Source organism: Tachysurus vachellii, chromosome 21, assembly GCF_030014155.1.
Source record: "Tachysurus vachellii isolate PV-2020 chromosome 21, HZAU_Pvac_v1, whole genome shotgun sequence".
NCBI classification, from domain to species: Eukaryota; Metazoa; Chordata; class Actinopteri; order Siluriformes; family Bagridae; genus Tachysurus; species Tachysurus vachellii.
This window is the reverse complement of record NC_083480.1, coordinates 2389155-2407747: the sequence shown is the minus strand read 5'-3', so window position 1 is coordinate 2407747 and position 18593 is coordinate 2389155. Positions and strand designations below refer to the sequence as shown.

At 36.7% G+C, this 18593-nt stretch overlaps 4 protein-coding genes and 1 long non-coding RNA gene across 6 annotated transcripts; 2 read left to right on the top strand and 3 right to left on the bottom strand.

The window, feature by feature from the left end:
- Positions 1–405: 405 nt before the first annotated feature.
- LOC132863848 (hemoglobin subunit beta) lies at positions 406–1235 on the bottom strand. The gene is made up of 3 exons (XM_060896880.1): positions 1056–1235; positions 732–954; positions 406–612 (listed from the first exon to the last, which is right to left on the bottom strand). The coding sequence occupies exons 1-3, from the start codon at positions 1145–1147 to the stop codon at positions 481–483; spliced, it is 447 nt and encodes a 148-aa protein (XP_060752863.1). The 5' UTR covers positions 1148–1235; the 3' UTR covers positions 406–480.
- A 919-nt stretch (positions 1236–2154) lies between these two features.
- On the top strand, positions 2155–2946 carry LOC132863847 (hemoglobin subunit alpha-like). Of its 2 annotated transcripts, none has more exons than XM_060896878.1 (3): positions 2155–2314; positions 2415–2619; positions 2732–2946. In XM_060896878.1, exons 1-3 carry the CDS (start codon positions 2220–2222, stop codon positions 2861–2863), a joined length of 432 nt encoding a protein of 143 aa, XP_060752861.1. In that variant the 5' UTR covers positions 2155–2219; the 3' UTR covers positions 2864–2946. The 2 variants fall into 2 exon arrangements, with proteins under 2 accessions (XP_060752861.1, XP_060752860.1); XM_060896877.1 differs by having other exon boundaries at positions 2415–2622; positions 2735–2946.
- A 1753-nt stretch (positions 2947–4699) lies between these two features.
- LOC132864211 (hemoglobin subunit beta-like) lies at positions 4700–5530 on the bottom strand. Its single transcript, XM_060897526.1, has 3 exons — positions 5350–5530; positions 5026–5248; positions 4700–4906 (listed from the first exon to the last, which is right to left on the bottom strand). Exons 1-3 carry the CDS (start codon positions 5439–5441, stop codon positions 4775–4777), a joined length of 447 nt encoding a protein of 148 aa, XP_060753509.1. The 5' UTR covers positions 5442–5530; the 3' UTR covers positions 4700–4774.
- Positions 5531–6454: 924 nt separating this feature from the next.
- On the top strand, positions 6455–7246 carry LOC132864278 (hemoglobin subunit alpha-like). Its single transcript, XM_060897638.1, has 3 exons — positions 6455–6614; positions 6715–6922; positions 7035–7246. The coding sequence occupies exons 1-3, from the start codon at positions 6520–6522 to the stop codon at positions 7161–7163; spliced, it is 432 nt and encodes a 143-aa protein (XP_060753621.1). The 5' UTR covers positions 6455–6519; the 3' UTR covers positions 7164–7246.
- Positions 7247–9602: 2356 nt separating this feature from the next.
- On the bottom strand, positions 9603–17387 carry LOC132837508 (uncharacterized). The gene is made up of 4 exons (XR_009647541.1): positions 17288–17387; positions 11067–11266; positions 9756–10858; positions 9603–9647 (listed from the first exon to the last, which is right to left on the bottom strand). It is a non-coding gene; the product is annotated as an uncharacterized LOC132837508 (long non-coding RNA).
- Between the last annotated feature and the right edge of the window lie 1206 nt (positions 17388–18593).

Below are 18593 nucleotides of genomic sequence, written 5' to 3'. Positions count from 1 at the left end.
TTATAATTTTAAGAGTAAAAGCAGCTGTTTATTAGTCATCACAGGTTATCGATTAAAAATTTAGCGTGTCGACAGAAATATACTATATTCTCTCTATATATACAGTATATATATATATATATATATATATATATATATATATATATATATATATATATATATATATATATATATATATATACTATATTTATTTGCTTTTTTGATTTTAGGTTTATTTATTGTTATGGAAGAACAAGACTTCCATGTCTTCAGCAAACACAACGGGATGGAAGTGCGCTATTGTTTTGCTTTTTTTTTTAAATGTCCCTTTTATCTTTTAACGTTAGAGATGTATTTTATATTCTACACGCGTCTCACCCTTTATTGTATAACTCGTTGGCTTTCAAAAGAATACAATACAAGGAATGTGTGTTTAAGGTTTTATTTCATGTTTTAGTCACAGAGTAAAAGACCTGCAGATCTTTATATTCTGATGTTTGCTTAGTGGTACTGCTTGCACAGAGCAGCCACGACGACATTCAGGAACTTCTGCCAAGTCTCGTGCACTTCAGGGGTGAAGGCGGAGGGTCCGAGCTTTGCAGCCAGACAAACGGTGAGGCAGTTAGCAAGAAGCTGAAAGTAGACAATGAAAAAGTCATAAATACACGAGATGGATGCATTCTGTCTTTAGTTATATAAAGTCCTAATATAAATGATCTTTAGCATTCTGCTCTTATTTAAGTTAGACGTACCGTGAAGTTGCTGGGATCCACGTGCAGTGTTTCAGAGTGAAGCTCACTCAGCTTAGCGTAGACGCCCTTAACGTTGTCCAAATTCTTCACACCTTTCTCCAGACCGTTAATTACAACCTTTCCATGAGCAGCCACCTTGGGGTTTCCTAAGATGGCTGCGGCATTGGATAGATTACCAAAGGAAGTGAAGTACCTCTGGGTCCATGGATACACAATCAGAACTCTAGACAAAAATGCAGACACGTGCGTAAATGTGAAATCCGCAGTCCAAACCGAAAGAGAAACACATCAGACTGACATTTTCTGAGCTTAGTAAAAGTTTACCTGGCCAAAGCCTGTGGTCCGATTTCATCAGGTTTGATCTTTCCCCATATGTCAGCGATGATATGGCGCTCGGCGTCTGTCCAATGAACCATATTTATGTCTTAGTGAATTCTTTGAATTCTTGAGCAAAACTTGAGCCTGAAAATTCTGGACGAATCTTTACCTATTTTCCAAAGGGGCTCTTTTTATTAACGCCGACGATCCCCTCCCTGTAGTGAAGGAAAATATTGATTGGACGAGCTCTGAAAGTGGGCAAGCTCGTAAAGATCGGCGATGTGCCAAGCATCCCACCGTTTGGCTAAGAGTAGGGTCATTAGGGCGTTTCCTTTTCTAGTTATATGTATGTTCAATCAGATTACTTTTAAAATTGGAGGGTGGAAAATACCAAGTAAGCTGAATTATTTGAGTCACAAAATTATTATTATTATAAAGTTTTGATTCACAAAATCTGACATTTAAAGCACATTTAAAGTGAGCATTTATGGATATATATTTACATTATATATACTGCTACCTATTTTAAACATTTCGCGTATCGTATCGCGTATTTGTCGTCATATTTAAATATGTCAACATTATTTAACAAAGGATTGAAAACTCATCAATAATGTCATGTGTCCAGATTTTATAACCGAAATATCACTGAATAGGTAGAATAACAGGACTTTTACTATTTTAAATAATATGAGTTATATTATTATTATTATTATTATTATTATTATTATTATTATTATTATTATTATTATTATTAATAATAATAATAATATTATCAGTAGTAGAAGTAGTAATAATAATAATAATAATAATAATAATAATAATAATAATAATAGGTTCTGTTGTCATTTTTATGAAGTGTATTACGTGTTATGTATTATTAATCTTATCATTAGTTTTAAGAATCTTCTAATTCTTTGAAAGGGGAATGTAAACTTAATTTTGTCCTCCTAAAAGTTAGCTGATGTCATTTTCTATGCAATGTTTTTCTAGTTAATTTTGGAGAAGGTCCAAAGCTGACTGGACAGTCTCAGTGGAGAGGTGGGGTCTAGATTTGATATGACAGGGTGTGCCTGATATCAGACTCAATAAAAAGAGGCACACAACATGAACATGCACAAATTTCCTTTTTGAAATCTTTTAGAGGTGAAAAACCGAACAAGTTCCGCAATGAGTCTCTCCGCTAAAGACAAAGCCGTCGTCAAAGACCTTTGGGCCAAGGTCGCTCCGAGGGCTGATGAAATTGGCGCCGAGGCACTTGGCAGGTGAATGAATTTCTCTTATTGACCTTTATAACAAACATGTTATCCGTGGTGCAGGTTAGACTAAAATATGTTTCTTATGTTCTTATGTGTTTTTATGCAGGCTGTTCGAGGTCTATCCTCAGACTAAGACCTACTTCTCTCACTGGTCTGATCTTCATCCCGGATCAGCCCACGTGAAAAAGCACGGATCCGTTATTGTAAGAAAAATCGGAGAAGCCGTTGCCCACATCGACGATCTTACCGGAGCTCTAAGCACACTAAGCGAACTGCATGCTTTCAAGCTGCGCGTTGACCCTGCTAACTTCAATGTAAGGACCAGACTATATATACAGATTTGTGTTTCGTTACATTTAACAGAGTTTGTCTTGAATTAAAGGATTTAGACGGACTAAATCAGCTGTTTGTTTTACTTAATTACAGCTCCTGGGCCAGACCTTGAAGGTGAGCATTGCCTTGTACTTCCCTGGAGATTTCACCCCCGAGGTTCACGTGTCTTTTGACAAATTTCTTCAGAACCTGGCCGTTGCTCTGTCTGAGAAGTACCGCTAAATGAAGAACCCGTTTCAGAAGACGTCATATAAATAACATCTCTAAATGTTATTGACAATAAACAAAATTGAACAATATACAAATGTCTCCTCTAATTTATTCAGTTTAAAAAAGCTTTTATTATATGATTACTAGTGTTGTGCACATCGACCATTTATGTTATTAATGGTTACACGCTTAGAAAGGAGGTTTTTCAAGGGATCTATTATTTGGAAACTTTTTATTGTTGAGGGTTCTTATTGTCATAAAAGTGTTATAATCTTCTACTGAATGCAAAACTGTTAATACGGTTTTTTTTTGTATTAAGAGGTTCTGCTAACGGTATATTTCTGTTAAAACCACAGATACAATTTCATACTGTATCTTTAAAATCTTTTATAACCAAATAGATATCTTTGATAAATTAAAGAGTAAAACGCCATAACAAACTATTCTAATAAAATGTTTATTAAAGCAATAATCTCATTTCATTTTATTTAACATATTGTGCTAGCTAGCAAACGTTAGCTACATAGTTAGACTAACATTACCTTTAACAAAAAATTACAGCTGTTGCACTAAAGCTGCTTTAATAAAGCAATTCAAGCTACGGTTTATTTTTACTAAAACTTTTAAAAATGAGCAAGGGCATGTAGCTTTGCATCCTATACCAGACAACTGTTTTTTCATTCCAGCATCTTGAGACATAGTGCATGTATCCAGAAATTTCCAGCATGCACTGACAGCATTGCATGGTATTTTTGCAAAGTTTAGCTTTAGTATATTTGGAAATAAGGCTACAGTCATTTACACAAAATATATGTAGTATGTGTATAAACCCGAACACAAACAAATTAAAACACAATCCGACGAATTGAATCCATAAAGTCCTTTCTGACTTTTATTCTGCGTTAGACAGAATAATTTTGTTTATTTCAAGATTATTATTTACGTTTACCATTTATTTAATCTCACCGCTTCCCATAAAATGAATCCTCCACCTGCCATAGATTTTACCCCAAATCTGTCAAATGGAACTGACTTGCTGTGGCCCTGCTGAACGTCAAGACTTTTAGGATTCAGTATATTAAAATCACAGAATTGTTGGAACACAGTAATTCAAGTTCTTGAAAAAATGACAGAAAAGTAACAAACGAAGTTGCCTGGTGGTAAGTTGCTAGAATGAAAGACATATTGTTCTGTCCTTAAACCTGTGGCAAGCCTGTGCTCTAGCGCATCCAATAGAGACTTCTTAAAACTAAAATATTAGGAAAAATCGAACATTCTTAGACATTTAATTCAGGCAAATTATAGAGTCTGGACCCTCTTTACAAATAATCTACAAGTGAACGGCTTATGTCTATGAAGGGACTGACTGTAAGTCTATACTTTAAAAACTATGAAATCCATTCCATTTGCAACATTCAGATGCTCTCACCTCCATCACAAACTACAAGTATAACAGATTTTTATTTGACTCTCTGGGGAAGCTGTAAAAAGAATTATATGGATGCCTAAAACGCAGTGTTTCCAAATCAGACAGAATTATCGGTCAAACGCTTATTGGAAGCATAAAACAACAAGGAAACTTTTAACGCATCTATATGCACACGTAAATAGTTACTATGTGGTGTGGCTAATTATTAAAGAATATTAATGCCTGCCTTAAATATCACTTTTTTGAACTCCTTTATCAACGAAGTCCACGGGATGTACAAGTGAGGTTTTTTTCTTTCTTATTAATATGCTTTTTTTAACTTCTAAAGTTCTAACGTTAGAGATGTATTTTATATTCTACACGCGTCACACCCTTTATTGTAGAACTCGTTGGCTTTCAAAAGAATACAATACAAGGAATGCGTGTTTAAGGTTTTATTTCATGTTTTAGTCACAGAGTAAAAGACCTGCAGATCTTTATATTCTGATGTTTGCTTAGTGGTACTGCTTGCACAGAGCATCCACGACGACATTCAGGAACTTCTGCCAAGTCTCGTGCACTTCAGGGGTGAAGGCGGAGGGTCCGAGCTTTGCAGCCAGACAAACGGTGAGGCAGTTAGCAAGAAGCTGAAAGTAGACGATGAAAAAGTCATAAATACACGAGATGGATGCATTCTGTCTTTAGTTATATAAAGTCCTAATATAAATGACCTTTAGCATTCTGCTCTTATTTAAGTTAGACGTACCGTGAAGTTGCTGGGATCCACGTGCAGTGTTTCAGAGTGAAGCTCACTCAGCTTAGCGTAGACGCCCTTAACGTTGTCCAAATTCTTCACACCTTTCTCCAGACCCTGAATGACAACCTTTCCATGAGCAGCCACCTTGGGGTTTCCTAAGATGGCTGCGGCATTGGATAGATTACCAAAGGAAGAGAAGTACCTCTGGGTCCATGGAAACACAATCAGAACTCTAGACAAAAATGCAGACACGTGCGTAAATGTGAAATCCGCAGTCCAAACCGAAAGAGAAACACATCAGACTGACATTTTCTGAGCTTAGTAAAAGTTTACCTGGCCAAAGCCTGTGGTCCGATTTCATCAGGTTTGATCTTTCCCCATATGTCAGCGATGATATGGCGCTCGGCGTCTGTCCAATGAACCATATTTATGTCTTAGTGAATTCTTTGAATTCTTGAGCAAAACTTGAGCCTGAAAATTCTGGACGAATCTTTACCTATTTTGCAGAGGGGCTCTTTTTATTAACGCCGACGATCCCCTCCCTGTAGTGAAGGAAAATATTGATTGGACGAGCTCTGAAAGTGGGCAAGCTCGTAAAGATCGGCGATGTGCCAAGCATCCCACCGTTTGGCTAAGAGTAGGGTCATTAGGGCGTTTCCTTTTCTAGTTATATGTATGTTCAATCAGATTACTTTTAAAATTGGAGGGTGGAAAATACCAAGTAAGCTGAATTATTTGAGTCACAAAATTATTATTACTATAAAGTTTTGATTCACAAAATCTGACATTTAAAGCACATTTAAAGTGAGCATTTATGGATATATATTTACATTATATATACTGCTACCTATTTTAAACATTTCGCGTATCGTATCGCGTATTTGTCGTCATATTTAAATATGTCAACATTATTTAACAAAGGATTGAAAACTCATCAATAATGTCATGTGTCCAGATTTTATAACCGAAATATCACTGAATAGGTAGAATAACAGGACTTTTACTATTTTAAATAATATGAGTTATATTATTATTATTATTATTATTATTATTATTATTATTATTATTATTATTATTATTATTATTATTATTATTATTATTATTAATAATAATAATAATAATAATATTATCAGTAGTAGAAGTAGTAATAATAATAATAATAATAATAGGTTCTGTTGTCATTTTTATGAAGTGTATTACGTGTTATGTATTATTAATCTTATCATTAGTTTTAAGAATCTTCTAATTCTTTGAAAGGGGAATGTAAACTTAATTTTGTCCTCCTAAAAGTTAGCTGATGTCATTTTCTATGCAATGTTTTTCTAGTTAATTTTGGAGAAGGTCCAAAGCTGACTGGACAGTCTCAGTGGAGAGGTGGGGTCTAGATTTGATATGACAGGGTGTGCCTGATGTCAGACTCAATAAAAAGAGGCACACAACATGAACATGCACAAATTTCCTTTTTGAAATCTTTTAGAGGTGAAAAACCGAACAAGTTCCGCAATGAGTCTCTCCGCTAAAGACAAAGTCGTCGTCAAAGACCTTTGGGCCAAGGTCGCTCCGAGGGCTGATGAAATTGGCGCCGAGGCACTTGGCAGGTGAATGAATTTCTCTTATTGACCTTTATAACAAACATGTTATCCGTGGTGCAGGTTAGACTAAAATATGTTTCTTATGTTCTTATGTGTTTTTATGCAGGCTGTTCGAGGTCTATCCTCAGACTAAGACCTACTTCTCTCACTGGTCTGATCTTCATCCCGGATCAGCCCACGTGAAAAAGCACGGATCCGTTATTGTAAGAAAAATCGGAGAAGCCGTTGCCCACATCGACGATCTTACCGGAGCTCTAAGCACACTAAGCGAACTGCATGCTTTCAAGCTGCGCGTTGACCCTGCTAACTTCAATGTAAGGACCAGACTATATATACAGATTTGTGTTTCGTTACATTTAACAGAGTTTGTCTTGAATTAAAGGATTTAGACGGACTAAATCAGCTGTTTGTTTTACTTAATTACAGCTCCTGGGACAGACCTTGAAGGTGAGCATTGCCTTGTACTTCCCTGGAGATTTCACCCCCGAGGTTCACGTGTCTTTTGACAAATTTCTTCAGAACCTGGCCGTTGCTCTGTCTGAGAAGTACCGCTAAATGAAGAACCCGTTTCAGAAGACGTCATATAACTAACATCTCTAAATGTTATTGACAATAAACAAAATTGAACAATATACAAATGTCTCCTCTAATTTATTCAGTTTAAAAAAGCTTTTATTATATGATTACTAGTGTTGTGCACATCGACCATTTCCTACGTCCTAACAAAATATCCGAATCAAAACTTTAGCAAAGAAATAATTTCATTTCATTTTATTTAACACACCACTCTAGCTTGCAATCGCTTCTTATTCAGGCTAACACTACCTTTATCTAGAGATTACACTTGCAGTCTTTTTAAAAAAGATATTTATATGTCACAAAATATTATAAATATTACATCAAGGGCGTATAGAATTATCTTGCTTTGGCCCTACTGAAGTTCACAAATGTTCTGACATTTTATGATCACAGAATTGTTATATCATTGCAATTCTATTAGTTAATAATACTTAAAGAAAAACTACAAAGAGAAAGGAAGTAACTTGCCAGGATTTTAAACATATGGCTCTGTCCTAAAGTTTACATCAAGTCTGTTCTTTCGCCCTTTTCACTATCTGATACATGCTATTTAAAGGAATAAGAATCCTGGAACCAGGGGCACTGAACTGAGGCTGATATCTCGATGCCTTACATCGTGTCTCACGTCTGTATTTGAACAGACAATTCAAAGAGTTTAGCTATAAAATAATTTAAATGATCAGAGCCATACAGAAATAAAATGTATAACACTGATCAGTGTACAAAACCTCACATTTATTTGATTGTTAGAAATTTGCGTTAATGTGCAGTTGTACAGATATACCTAATAAAGTGGCCGGTGAGTGTGTGTGTATGTATATGTATGTGTATATATATATATATATATATATATATATATATATATATATGCACATACATACATTATATATATATAATTTAATATATATATATATATATGCACATACATACATTATATATATATAATTTAATATATATATAATATATTATATATATATAATATATATATATATATATATATATATATATATATATATATATATATATATATAGTACTGTAGAAATTACAGGAATTAACTGTCAAAAAAGTTGCCAATAAAATCCTGTAAAAGTGTTGGTAATTCTTGTAAAATGGTTTGCAGGATTATACCGTAAAGCAGTTTACAGGAAATTGTTGTAAGTACAGTACTTTGTTATTTTTACAGTAATGTAAGAGCAAACTTGTATTAAGTGTTACAGTATTTTGTTTGTAATTTAACCCAATTTAAATTATAGTATTTAGTATTTATGCCAGTAAGATCTTGTAATTATACTAAAAGCCAATATGTTGTTGTATTAGTTTTACCTAGAAAATGCTTTAAATCGCTGATTTTTAAAAATCAAACTGTAACCTGTAGGTGTAATGCTATTACAATTAAAGCAATTTTAAATTGCTATACAAATTAATAAAAGGCAAAAGTGCTTTATGAAAAAATATGTATTAAAACATTTCCTATTTCTTACAAAAAATTCAAATTGTATTTTAAAACCAACTGTAACTTTAGGTTAATAGAAATATAAAACTCTTAAAACATAGGCTGTTATTAAAAATAAAATTTAAATGGTTGTTTACATTTTGTTTATAAATCTGTTTGTAAATTGTAAACAGCATACAATTAGTTGCATTGACATATACAACAGAATATTGCAACACATTAGAAAAGGTGTCTTTCCATGCTATTTATAGTTATGTGGTACTGTAAGGTACTGTGGTACCTTATGTGGTACTGTCTGATTTTTAATTCTGATTCTGTTTTTAATGTTATCAAGATCTTAGCAAATCAAAAAAGTCAGAACATACCTATAAAACGTGTACATCACATCAAACAAGTGGCATACATTTCCTTCTGTATACAGCAACTTACATGCTTAACCACTAAAAGTCCATTAATTTTCTGAGAAGTGTACAAACATGAGGGTTAACTGTGCTGTTCCTTTTCTCTGAGACCTTTCCACTTTTTTGCCTCCAGCCTTTGTTGTGCTTGTCTTGGTGCCAGTGGGTGGGTTGATTCCAACAAAAACGCAAGCAAAATTTTAGGAATTTAATTATACTAAAAACAAAATAGTAGTGCTTTGCAAAAAGTTACAAAAACATAAACATGTTTAAATAGAAAAATCTATTTCCTTTGAACAAATTCAAGTGTGCAGGATGCCTGCTCCTGGTAAACCAGGTTGAAATTGTAATAAGATGAAAACAAAGCCACAAATTCAGCCACAAATTTGGAGTGTGAATTTATAACCACCTGTCCCTCAATACTGAGCATCCACTGGGTTGCAGTAATAATTTCACCTAAAATGAACAGATATAAACAATATGCTAAACGGTCCAAGTTTATTAAATAATTGACAACAAATTACAAACCATACACTACTTAAAACAATAAGTCTGGGAGAGTCTGGAAGAGTCAAATGTTTTTCCACATCAGCTGCTGTTGCAGACACCTACAAGAAAGAAGAAAATGGCAAAAATGTTGTGTATTTAGATACATGTGATCAAACTACACCTCCACAAAACAAATTTATAATAAAAAAGCACTGTATGTTACTTACATCGGCTTGAAGAATGAGTGCTGCAGATTTCTCTTTAAAGTGTGACAGAAGACGAAGAATCACACATGCTCTTGTCAAATTCCATTATAATGTGCTGCATCTCATCCGAGTTGCTCCCTGCTGGCTTTTGTCGAAAAAACTGAAGGACCGACCTGCGATGGGTTGGCACTCCGTCCAGGGTGTATCCTGCCTTGATGCCCAATGACGCCTGAGATAGGCACAGGCTCCCCGTGACCCGAGGTAGTTCGGATAAGCGGTAGAAGATGAATGAATGAATGAACTGAAGGACCATCTTTCCCTTTTCTTCCATGGAGGTTTCAACTTTTTACAGAATGCTGATATTTGTAAGTGATCTAAAGTGGTTATACAGTTCTTTAGGTGTGAAAAGGTATGGCCAGTCATTTTTCAACTCAGCAATGGATGGTAGTGGACAGGCATTGATGGATTTCCGTTGGAGATAGTATGTTGCTTTCATTAACTGACTGAGATATGCTTGCTCTACCCCAGCTGGCCCCCTTCAGTACTAGAGAGCCTTCATTTCATTTTGTTTATCTTTAAGACTATCCTCAGTTTCCTTTACAGGACACTAAGGCTGCCATCTCACACAACCGTACTGGTCAGCAGATCCTGGAGCAACGTCTTCTGCCGGTGAATTTGAGGTCTTTTTAAGTTTCCTGCGTTTTGAGAGCAAGCAGCCACGGTTAACATGTTCTACTCTTGTTTTTAGTTGAGTCAAAAGAGATTCATAGCCAGTTCCGATCCCTGTACCCTGTATCTCTCAGGATATCAGCAAAACTTTGTGGATACTGTTTTACAATCTTTTTGGCCACAATCAGACACTGATTTTGATGGATTTAACTCTGTCAGCCTCATCTCACTAATAACAATTCTCACTAATTCACTGCGATCTTTAGTTGTAGGGCATTTTCCCAGTGCAATGGCTGTTTTAATACCAGATGGCATCCTACTCCATGGCACTTCAAAGTTTTAAGGCCAAACTGACAAATCCACAGTTGAACTGGAGCCGTTTGTGCTGGATACACTTGGTGTGGTTGAGGAACTAGACTCGAAAGATGAAGAATCCTCTGAACTGAATTGAAGAACTGATGAAGCAACAACAAACACTTAAGATTCAATAACAAAACAAAAACATTACATTTCTTTGTTGGTGTTCCATAAAAAGGCTAATTTGCATAGTTTGAGGTGGCTTTAAAGGTGATAGTTTTATTTATTTATTTTTTTGGTAAAATCTTCATTTAAACACTTAACTTTTTTTTTAAAGTAGCAATCAGTTAATTGGGTATGACATACCTTCCAGATTCCAGGCATTGAGGAGACGGCAACACTGTATTGAAGTGATGTGATCAGGAAGATCTGCAGGTCAGATTTGGACTCAACTCCTATGCTTGCTAACTTGTTCAGGAGAGAGTAGTTTCTCCTCTGGTAGCCCGGGTAGGACTGCCAACACAGCATCTCGTACATCACCCCCTAATGCTGACATGACTACAAATCTGGGAAAGAGTGATGAGAAATAATCACTGGTAAACAATTCATCTTGTACTGTGGTACTGAATTGCTGTAAAAGACTGTGTCTTGTACAGCAATTCATCTTGCTGTACACACACAAATTCTGACTCTTGAACAGTCTCTGTTAGACAGTGGATGCCCATAACTAGTGCCACAGCCTGCTGCCTCTTTACAACAAAGTAGACAGATTCATTAAAGTGAATTAAAATCAGCTTAATCTCACCCATGTGTAGACCTTCATTTTGTTTTAGTACAACATACATGTTTTTCTTTGTACTTTGTGCCTTTGTAAATTACATTATCTGCAGTTATAGTGGAGTTATGAGTGAAATTAAATGCAGCAGTTGCTACCTGAATGCTCTCAATGTAGTCAGAAACATAAAAATTATTTCCTCTGTCGACCTGAATTACAGGTCGTAAAAGAGTGCCAGTACTTAAGTATGATTGCAGGAGCTGGTGTCTCTCTGTTAATGTAGCACAGAATTTCCTTGCACACTGTTTGAAATAAATGTGTTTACTTTCAAATCTCAGTGTCCAAATATGAATCAGAGGTCCAAATTGGATTATAAGTTCAGGATATTGACAGAGATAGTGGTGTTTTGGTTTAAGCGAAAATTCTGGAAATAACTCCACTCTAGACTGGATATCGTCGCTGTCAGGCGGAATCCTCGTATCTCCAAAACCGCTATTTTTCAGGAAATTAAAAAAACGCCGTACCTTATCTGCAGTGCACAGGGTTTAGTCCGCGTTGCAGTGGATTGTCTTGCGCTAAATTCCTGTCCTCAGACGAGCACCAGAACTAGCGGGAGTCAAGATTTTTTTCTTGCCCAGTGTTTTGAAGACATTTACCTCAGAAGACATATTGATTCGTTGCAACTCTTCTTGAGGAGAAATATGCGGCGAAGCTCTCCCCCGGAGTGAGGAAGAGGTGGACAGTTGAAGTGTCCAATGGAGTTAAGAGATTTGCGCTCAAGCTATTTTCAAGACTTTAGATTGGTTAATAACTTGTAAAAATAACAGACCCACGTGGGGACTGACCAATAGCATCGATATGTGAAAAAATATGAAATTGACCAAATTAGGACAGACGAGGTTTCCGCCCAACAGCGACAATATGTTCTTCAATAAGTACACTCAAATAAGCAACCTGATCAGCAGTAATAGCTGGTGAACACACATGCACAACTATTTCTCGCAGGAGCAAGATCAATTTCCATACACTACTTTCTCCTGGGTTTTTTATCCTATTTCCAACCAATAAAGGGAGGACTCTCAGCAAGCACCAATTTTGGGCTGCATGTCCACTCAGCTTCTGAGTATTTGGACAAAACTCTGGAGGTTTGGCATCTGCATCATTTCCAAGATAAGAAAACTGCCTTATACTTCTATTCAGTTCTTCAAATGTGAAGTGTTTCTCTGTGTTTACCAAATTATTGATGAATAATGGCAAGTCGCTGGAAACAATGCCCTCAAACAGATCATGGCCTAGACATGGAAGGAGACCAGGCTGGCAGACATGAAAGTAAAGCAGCTGGTTGAATATCGAGTCAAACTTTATTCCACACACTGATTCTGTGTTGCTTTCTCTTAGGCTTTCAACATGCTGCTGATATGACAGCTTTGTTCTTTGCTGACAATGGACTAGACTTGAATATTTGTCTATGTATATCACAAAATCTACAAAAAAGTACTCTTGCTGAAGTTTTCCTGGAAGCCACCAATATTGTGAGACCCCAAATTGTCTCCTGCGATCACACACAGAGCACCTTTAATAACTTTACCATCATTCAGTTTAACCCCACTTTACTCTAGGTCTTTTAGGTCATGGATCAACTGATTAAAAACTATTTCCTGCCCAAAATGTTTGAAATCTTGTTCCCTGCAGAGAAGAACAAGCCGCATGTGGTCACTATTAGACCTGTTGTATGGCAAAATACAACTGCATTTCCAAGTGTTAAATAGACTGCCAAAATCTTGTGTTTTTTTTCTGCCTGATCCTAAAGGACTTGCGACCTCAAAAGCATCCTGATAAAGAATCAAGGCTATAGATGATTTGTCTGTTTGAAATAAGGTATTATTAGCAATATTATTTCCATCCCAAATGTCCTGAAACACATCACTGGTCGGTATGCGAGACATACACTTTGAGCACTCGCCACAGATTCTCAGTAGGATTGAGGTCTGGGCTCTGTGCGGGCCACTCCAGGACCTTTGTTTTGGTATCCTTCAGGAACTGTTGGACCAATTTCGATGTATGCTTTGGGTCGTTGTCTTGTTGGAAGACCCAGCGATGACCTAAGGCTAGACTACGAGCAGATTTCTGCATATTATCCCTCAAAATGTCAACATAATTTTCTTTTTTCATGATGCCATGCACCCGAACAAGGCTCCCTGTGCCTGAAGCTGCAAAACAGCCCCACAGCATGATGCTGCCACCACCATGTTTAACTGTGGGAACTGTGTTCTTAGGGTTGAAGGCCTCGCCCTTTCTTCGCCAAACATAAGCAACATCCATGTGCCCAGAGGTGGGTAGTAACGAGTTACATTTACTCCGTTACATTTACTTGAGTAAGTTTTTGAAAAAAATATACTTCTAGGAGTCGTTTTAAATCACTATACTTTTTACTTTTACTTGAGTAGATTTGTGAAGAAGAAACTGTACTCTTACTCCGCTACATTAGGCTACAATGATCTAGTTACTTTTCTTTTTACCTCTTTGGTATTCTACGCATCAATTTTAATGTTTAATTTTGACAGATAGAGAAACTTCCGCTAAGGCTCTACCACGTGACTGTTTCACCAATCAAACGTAGTTGTGCAGTCTCGTCATGTTACCATACTCAATCTCAGCGGCGGGACGCGTTAGTTAGCAACACAAACATGTCAGAATCAACCGTCGGCAATGCAGACACAAATGACACAAAACCCGCACCCCTGGCCTCATATTGAAAGCATGTTTACCTTAGTAAACCTTAGTAAAAGTGCGAGAGAGCAGCTACATTATGAGGGGTCTTCTGTGTCTGCCAAAGCAGATAGGCGCATGTTTGACTTTTAGGTGACATATGACTCAAGTCTTCACCGTGAGACGCATTTCAGTCAGTTCACACCTTGTATTTCTTACGCTGAGAAGTAAGGGAGAACTTTTCCTGCTATATACAACTGAATTAATGGACGAGGCGCAGGCATACAGTACACAGAGCAGTTTTGTCGAGTTCAGCTGTTTCGAGGTTTTTTTATGTGCTCAACTTTACTCAGCGCCGCAAGAGCCGACAAACAGACGACATCAGACGTGTCGTTTCTTGCAGCGCCGAACACACATATTTAAAGGGATAGTTCACTCAAGATGAAAATTCTGTCATCATTTACTCACTCTCATGTTGTTACAAGCCTGTATAAATTTCTTTGTTCTAATGAACATGAAGGAAGATATTTTGAGAAACAAAAACAGCTTTGCAACCAGAAGCTTTAGCTTACCTGAAACTAAGGAAAGTACTAGAGGCTTCCTGAAATTAATTAAAGGAGTAGAGATGTATTTCATTATTATTGCCCTTTCATCAAGGCATCAAATGTGCAACAATCACAACACAAAAGAAATGAAATGTGTGTGTGTTTCCTTCTGTTGTTCTGTCACTGGAGACACACACACAGTTTATGGAGAATTTATGGGCTGCCTCGTTCTAGTTCTGCCTGGTAAAAAAGTATAAAGGTTTGGAGATTTGTGTTACTTGTGCATATTTTTTTTTTATTTATTATTATTTTATTTATTAAGTACTTGAATTTACCTGAATTATTTTAATTTAATCTATTTTGTAATTAATTAATTTTAATTTATTTTATTGATTGGATGAGCCATAATTTGCCTAAAGATTATTTTGTATTTTTGTCTGTCTGACTTTTGTACTGTTGTCTTGTGTTAAAAAATAAATCAGACGTTACTCAACACTTGAGTAGTTTTTTCACCAAGTACTTTTTTACTCTTATTCAAGTAATTATTTGGATGTCTGCTTTTTACTTTTACTTGAGTCATATTATTCTGAAGTAACAGTACTTTTACTTGAGTACAGTTTTTGGCTACTCTACCCACCTCTGCATGTGCCCAAACAGTTCCAGTTTAGTCTCATCAGACCAAAGTACAGATTCCCAAAACTCATCTTTACCTTTTAAATGTTCACGGGCAAACCTCAGTCTGGCTGTGATGTGCCGCTGTTTGAGTAAAGGGGTTCTTCTGGGACGATGGCCCTGAAGCCCACCACGATGAAGAGCCCTCCCAACTGTGTTCCTTGAAACATCAACTCCAGAAGAGGCCAGGTCAGCAACAATCATCTTGGCAGATGTCCGGTGCATCTTGCTGATATCTCTGACTATTTTCCTCTCCAGGGTTCTTGAAATCTTGCGCTTACGACCACATCCAGGTTTGTTTCTTACAGAATTTGTCTCCTTGTACTTGGCAATGATGCAACGTACGGCGGTTCTAGACACTGTGAAACGCTTGGAAATGACAGTATAGCCTTCCCCCTTATCATGAGCCTCCACTATTTTCTTTCTGAGCTCAAGACTGATTTCCTTTGTCTTTGGCATGGTGAGTAAAAGTAGTCTCTCCCAATAATGTGTTCAAGTGCCCTGTTCCTTGGAGTCCTTTTATGTTGATTGAATGCCCAGGTGTTGTTAGGAAGCCAGTTGACTGCACAGGTGTGGTTTGAAAGCTGATTGATTAATTAGGTGTGTTTTGAAAGCTGATTGATTAATTGGGTGTGTTTTGAAAGCAAATATTCACAAGGGGCTAATATTGTTGACCACCCCATTTTCACTATATTTGATTATAAAGCAAGCCTAAAAATGTATTTTATATTCCAAAATGTACCAAAAGCTACTAAATAGCACTGGTGAATGTTTGATTATATCAAGTTTTATCAATGATGCAAACATTGGAACGATCTTTAGGAAAATGTTCCAAAATTCCTGGGGGGCTAATAATTTTGGCCTCAACTGTATATCATTTTTTTTTCAGTTTCCCAATTATATTTATTATAATGTCACTAGACACCCCAAGTTCAGACAATTTGTCCTTGAGTTTTGAGAAGACATGTATCTGGGCCCAGAGCCGATCCTGACCTCCCTGGGGCCCTAAGCAAAATTCTGCTAAGGGGCCCTCCTACCTGACCCGTGAGCCATGTAAACCATTTGCCACACATTCTCACTTGACATCCCAATGTTATTCATTTTATAAGCTGCATTAGGCCCTACTTAAACTGCCTCCCTCAGATTCCTCTTTATCCATTTTCAAATATAAAATATTATTTATAATATGACTTGGCTCTTGTAATATTCAACTAGTAAATATGCAATAGCAGATATCAGAAATTACGTTTTTACTAGTGTAAAAACGTAATTCCTGATATCAAAAATATGGTTACTACTAGAAATAACACTCTTAATATTTACATTTTAAGTATCGAATACTGAATACTTGATATCAAAAATCTATATCATGTAAAATAGCTTGCCATACCGTATCACTGTGTTTTATAGTATGCATGAGAGCAATACTTGATCCCTGATGGTTATTATTTACTGAGGGATGTGCATTCATATTGACCTGGCATTATGCCCATAATCCATTGGTTTCCATATTGCATTAACGTTGTTGTAACCTTGATTGAGAGACTATAAACATTGTCATTAGGAGCGCTATCACGCTACTTCTTGTACTGGTCCCCATACAGATGTTGCTGCTGGAAAGCGCGCGTGTCATTTCGTGCACGATTGCACGCGCATATGAACTCATGTTCAGGCGTGGCGCGGTTATCGAGCTGCCGTTTATAAACACCGTTGCCCTTGGGCGTTTATTCAACAATAAATTGTTGTGTGACAGACAGGCTAAGAGATGCACTGTCAGCATTGCACAGCTAATGTAGCTAGTCAGATAGAGACTAGAGACAGAATCAACTTAACTTTACTGTTATTTGCTCTTGCTGACATCAAACCTGAAGAGAACACAAGTTTACCTGAGTGCTGTTCTCGCATTTCACTCTCATTTTGTTTCTTTTTTCTCTTTTCATGGCCAGATGGATAGCTCCGCTTCATATTGTCATCTACACAGTAAACATTAACACGCGCTGTAAAATGAGCCAGGGGAGGCGGAGCCTTACGTTATTTGCAGGGCCCTACGCAACTTGCGTAGTGAGCGTATAGGGCCGATCGGCTCTGATCTGAAATTATATGTCTAATGAATTGGTTCTGTCTAAAATATCTGTCTTATATTTTAATATTTGTAGACATAATTTAAGTGAACTTACCGACTATTCTGAATAAAGCCTCATCAGACACTCTCACTGGCTCAGACCCAAAGTGTCACATTACAATAAATTACTGTGAAAATGCAAGAACTACAGTGACAACAAATTAACCTGTATTCTCACTTACAGTTGACATGGAAAAATACTGTAATTCTTTGTTAGTCCCATAATGCTTTGCAACTTACAGTAACGACTTGTAAAATGTGATTACAACAAGTTTCTGTAAAGTTTTGCCGTAGAAATTTTTTGGGTGGGATGTGGTAGCTCAGTGGTTAAGGTGTTGGGTTAATAATCAGAGGGTTGTGAGATTGAATGCCAGGACCACCAAACTGCCACTGCTTAACCTTCAATTGTTAAGTTGAATAAATGAGATTAATGTAAGTCTCTCTGGATAAGGGTCTCTGTTGCAATGCAACACCCAATTTTTAGGTGAGCAAAGGTGTTGGAACAAATAGTAACATGACAATGAAAACACTTAATATTTGGTTGGCAATAACTGCATCAAGCCTGTGGAAAGGACACAGCAAAAACAGACTCAGGACTACAGAATAAAATAGGGAAGGTAATCGGGAAGACATGAGGAACAAATGTGCAGAGGTGGGAACATGTAAAGTATAGGAGATGGCAAACGCATGATAACAAATCAAAAATAAAGACACAACAATGCCTGCCAGAAAATCCCCCTGGTCTTTAGACATGGTATAGACCAAGCCATCCATTACACTGTCCGTCGCTCTTTAATTACTGTCTTGTCTATACATGTGATTACTAACTTGGTCACTAAGTCAGTGATCTACGTTTTTATTGAGGTAAAAAAGGATCCAAAAAGATTTTATTGTCATTTCAACCACATATAGCTGATGCATTACACAGTGAAATGAAACAGCGTTTCTCCAGGACCCTGAGCTCCATAGAGACACAGAGCCACAACACAGATCTGAGGGCTAAACATTAAATATTAACTATTTAACATGTAGGACAAGAGACAGTGCCAACAGACAATATAACTACAAGA

Bases quoted from the DNA above. Each gene is read 5' to 3' on its own strand.
- LOC132864278 (XM_060897638.1), top strand. From the start codon at position 6,520: ATGAGTCTCTCCGCTAAAGACAAAGTCGTCGTCAAAGACCTTTGGGCC. The intron at 6,615-6,714 runs GTGAATGAATTT...GTTTTTATGCAG, and splicing joins GGCGCCGAGGCACTTGGCAG to GCTGTTCGAGGTCTATCCTC. The intron at 6,923-7,034 runs GTAAGGACCAGA...ACTTAATTACAG, and splicing joins TTGACCCTGCTAACTTCAAT to CTCCTGGGACAGACCTTGAA.
- LOC132864211 (XM_060897526.1), bottom strand. From the start codon at position 5,441: ATGGTTCATTGGACAGACGCCGAGCGCCATATCATCGCTGACATATGG. The intron at 5,249-5,349 runs GTAAACTTTTAC...ATTTTTGTCTAG, and splicing joins GGACCACAGGCTTTGGCCAG to AGTTCTGATTGTGTTTCCAT. The intron at 4,907-5,025 runs GTACGTCTAACT...GTCTACTTTCAG, and splicing joins TGGATCCCAGCAACTTCACG to CTTCTTGCTAACTGCCTCAC.
- LOC132863847 (XM_060896878.1), top strand. From the start codon at position 2,220: ATGAGTCTCTCCGCTAAAGACAAAGCCGTCGTCAAAGACCTTTGGGCC. The intron at 2,315-2,414 runs GTGAATGAATTT...GTTTTTATGCAG, and splicing joins GGCGCCGAGGCACTTGGCAG to GCTGTTCGAGGTCTATCCTC. The intron at 2,620-2,731 runs AATGTAAGGACC...TTTACTTAATTA, and splicing joins GCGTTGACCCTGCTAACTTC to CAGCTCCTGGGCCAGACCTT.
- LOC132863848 (XM_060896880.1), bottom strand. From the start codon at position 1,147: ATGGTTCATTGGACAGACGCCGAGCGCCATATCATCGCTGACATATGG. The intron at 955-1,055 runs GTAAACTTTTAC...ATTTTTGTCTAG, and splicing joins GGACCACAGGCTTTGGCCAG to AGTTCTGATTGTGTATCCAT. The intron at 613-731 runs GTACGTCTAACT...GTCTACTTTCAG, and splicing joins TGGATCCCAGCAACTTCACG to CTTCTTGCTAACTGCCTCAC.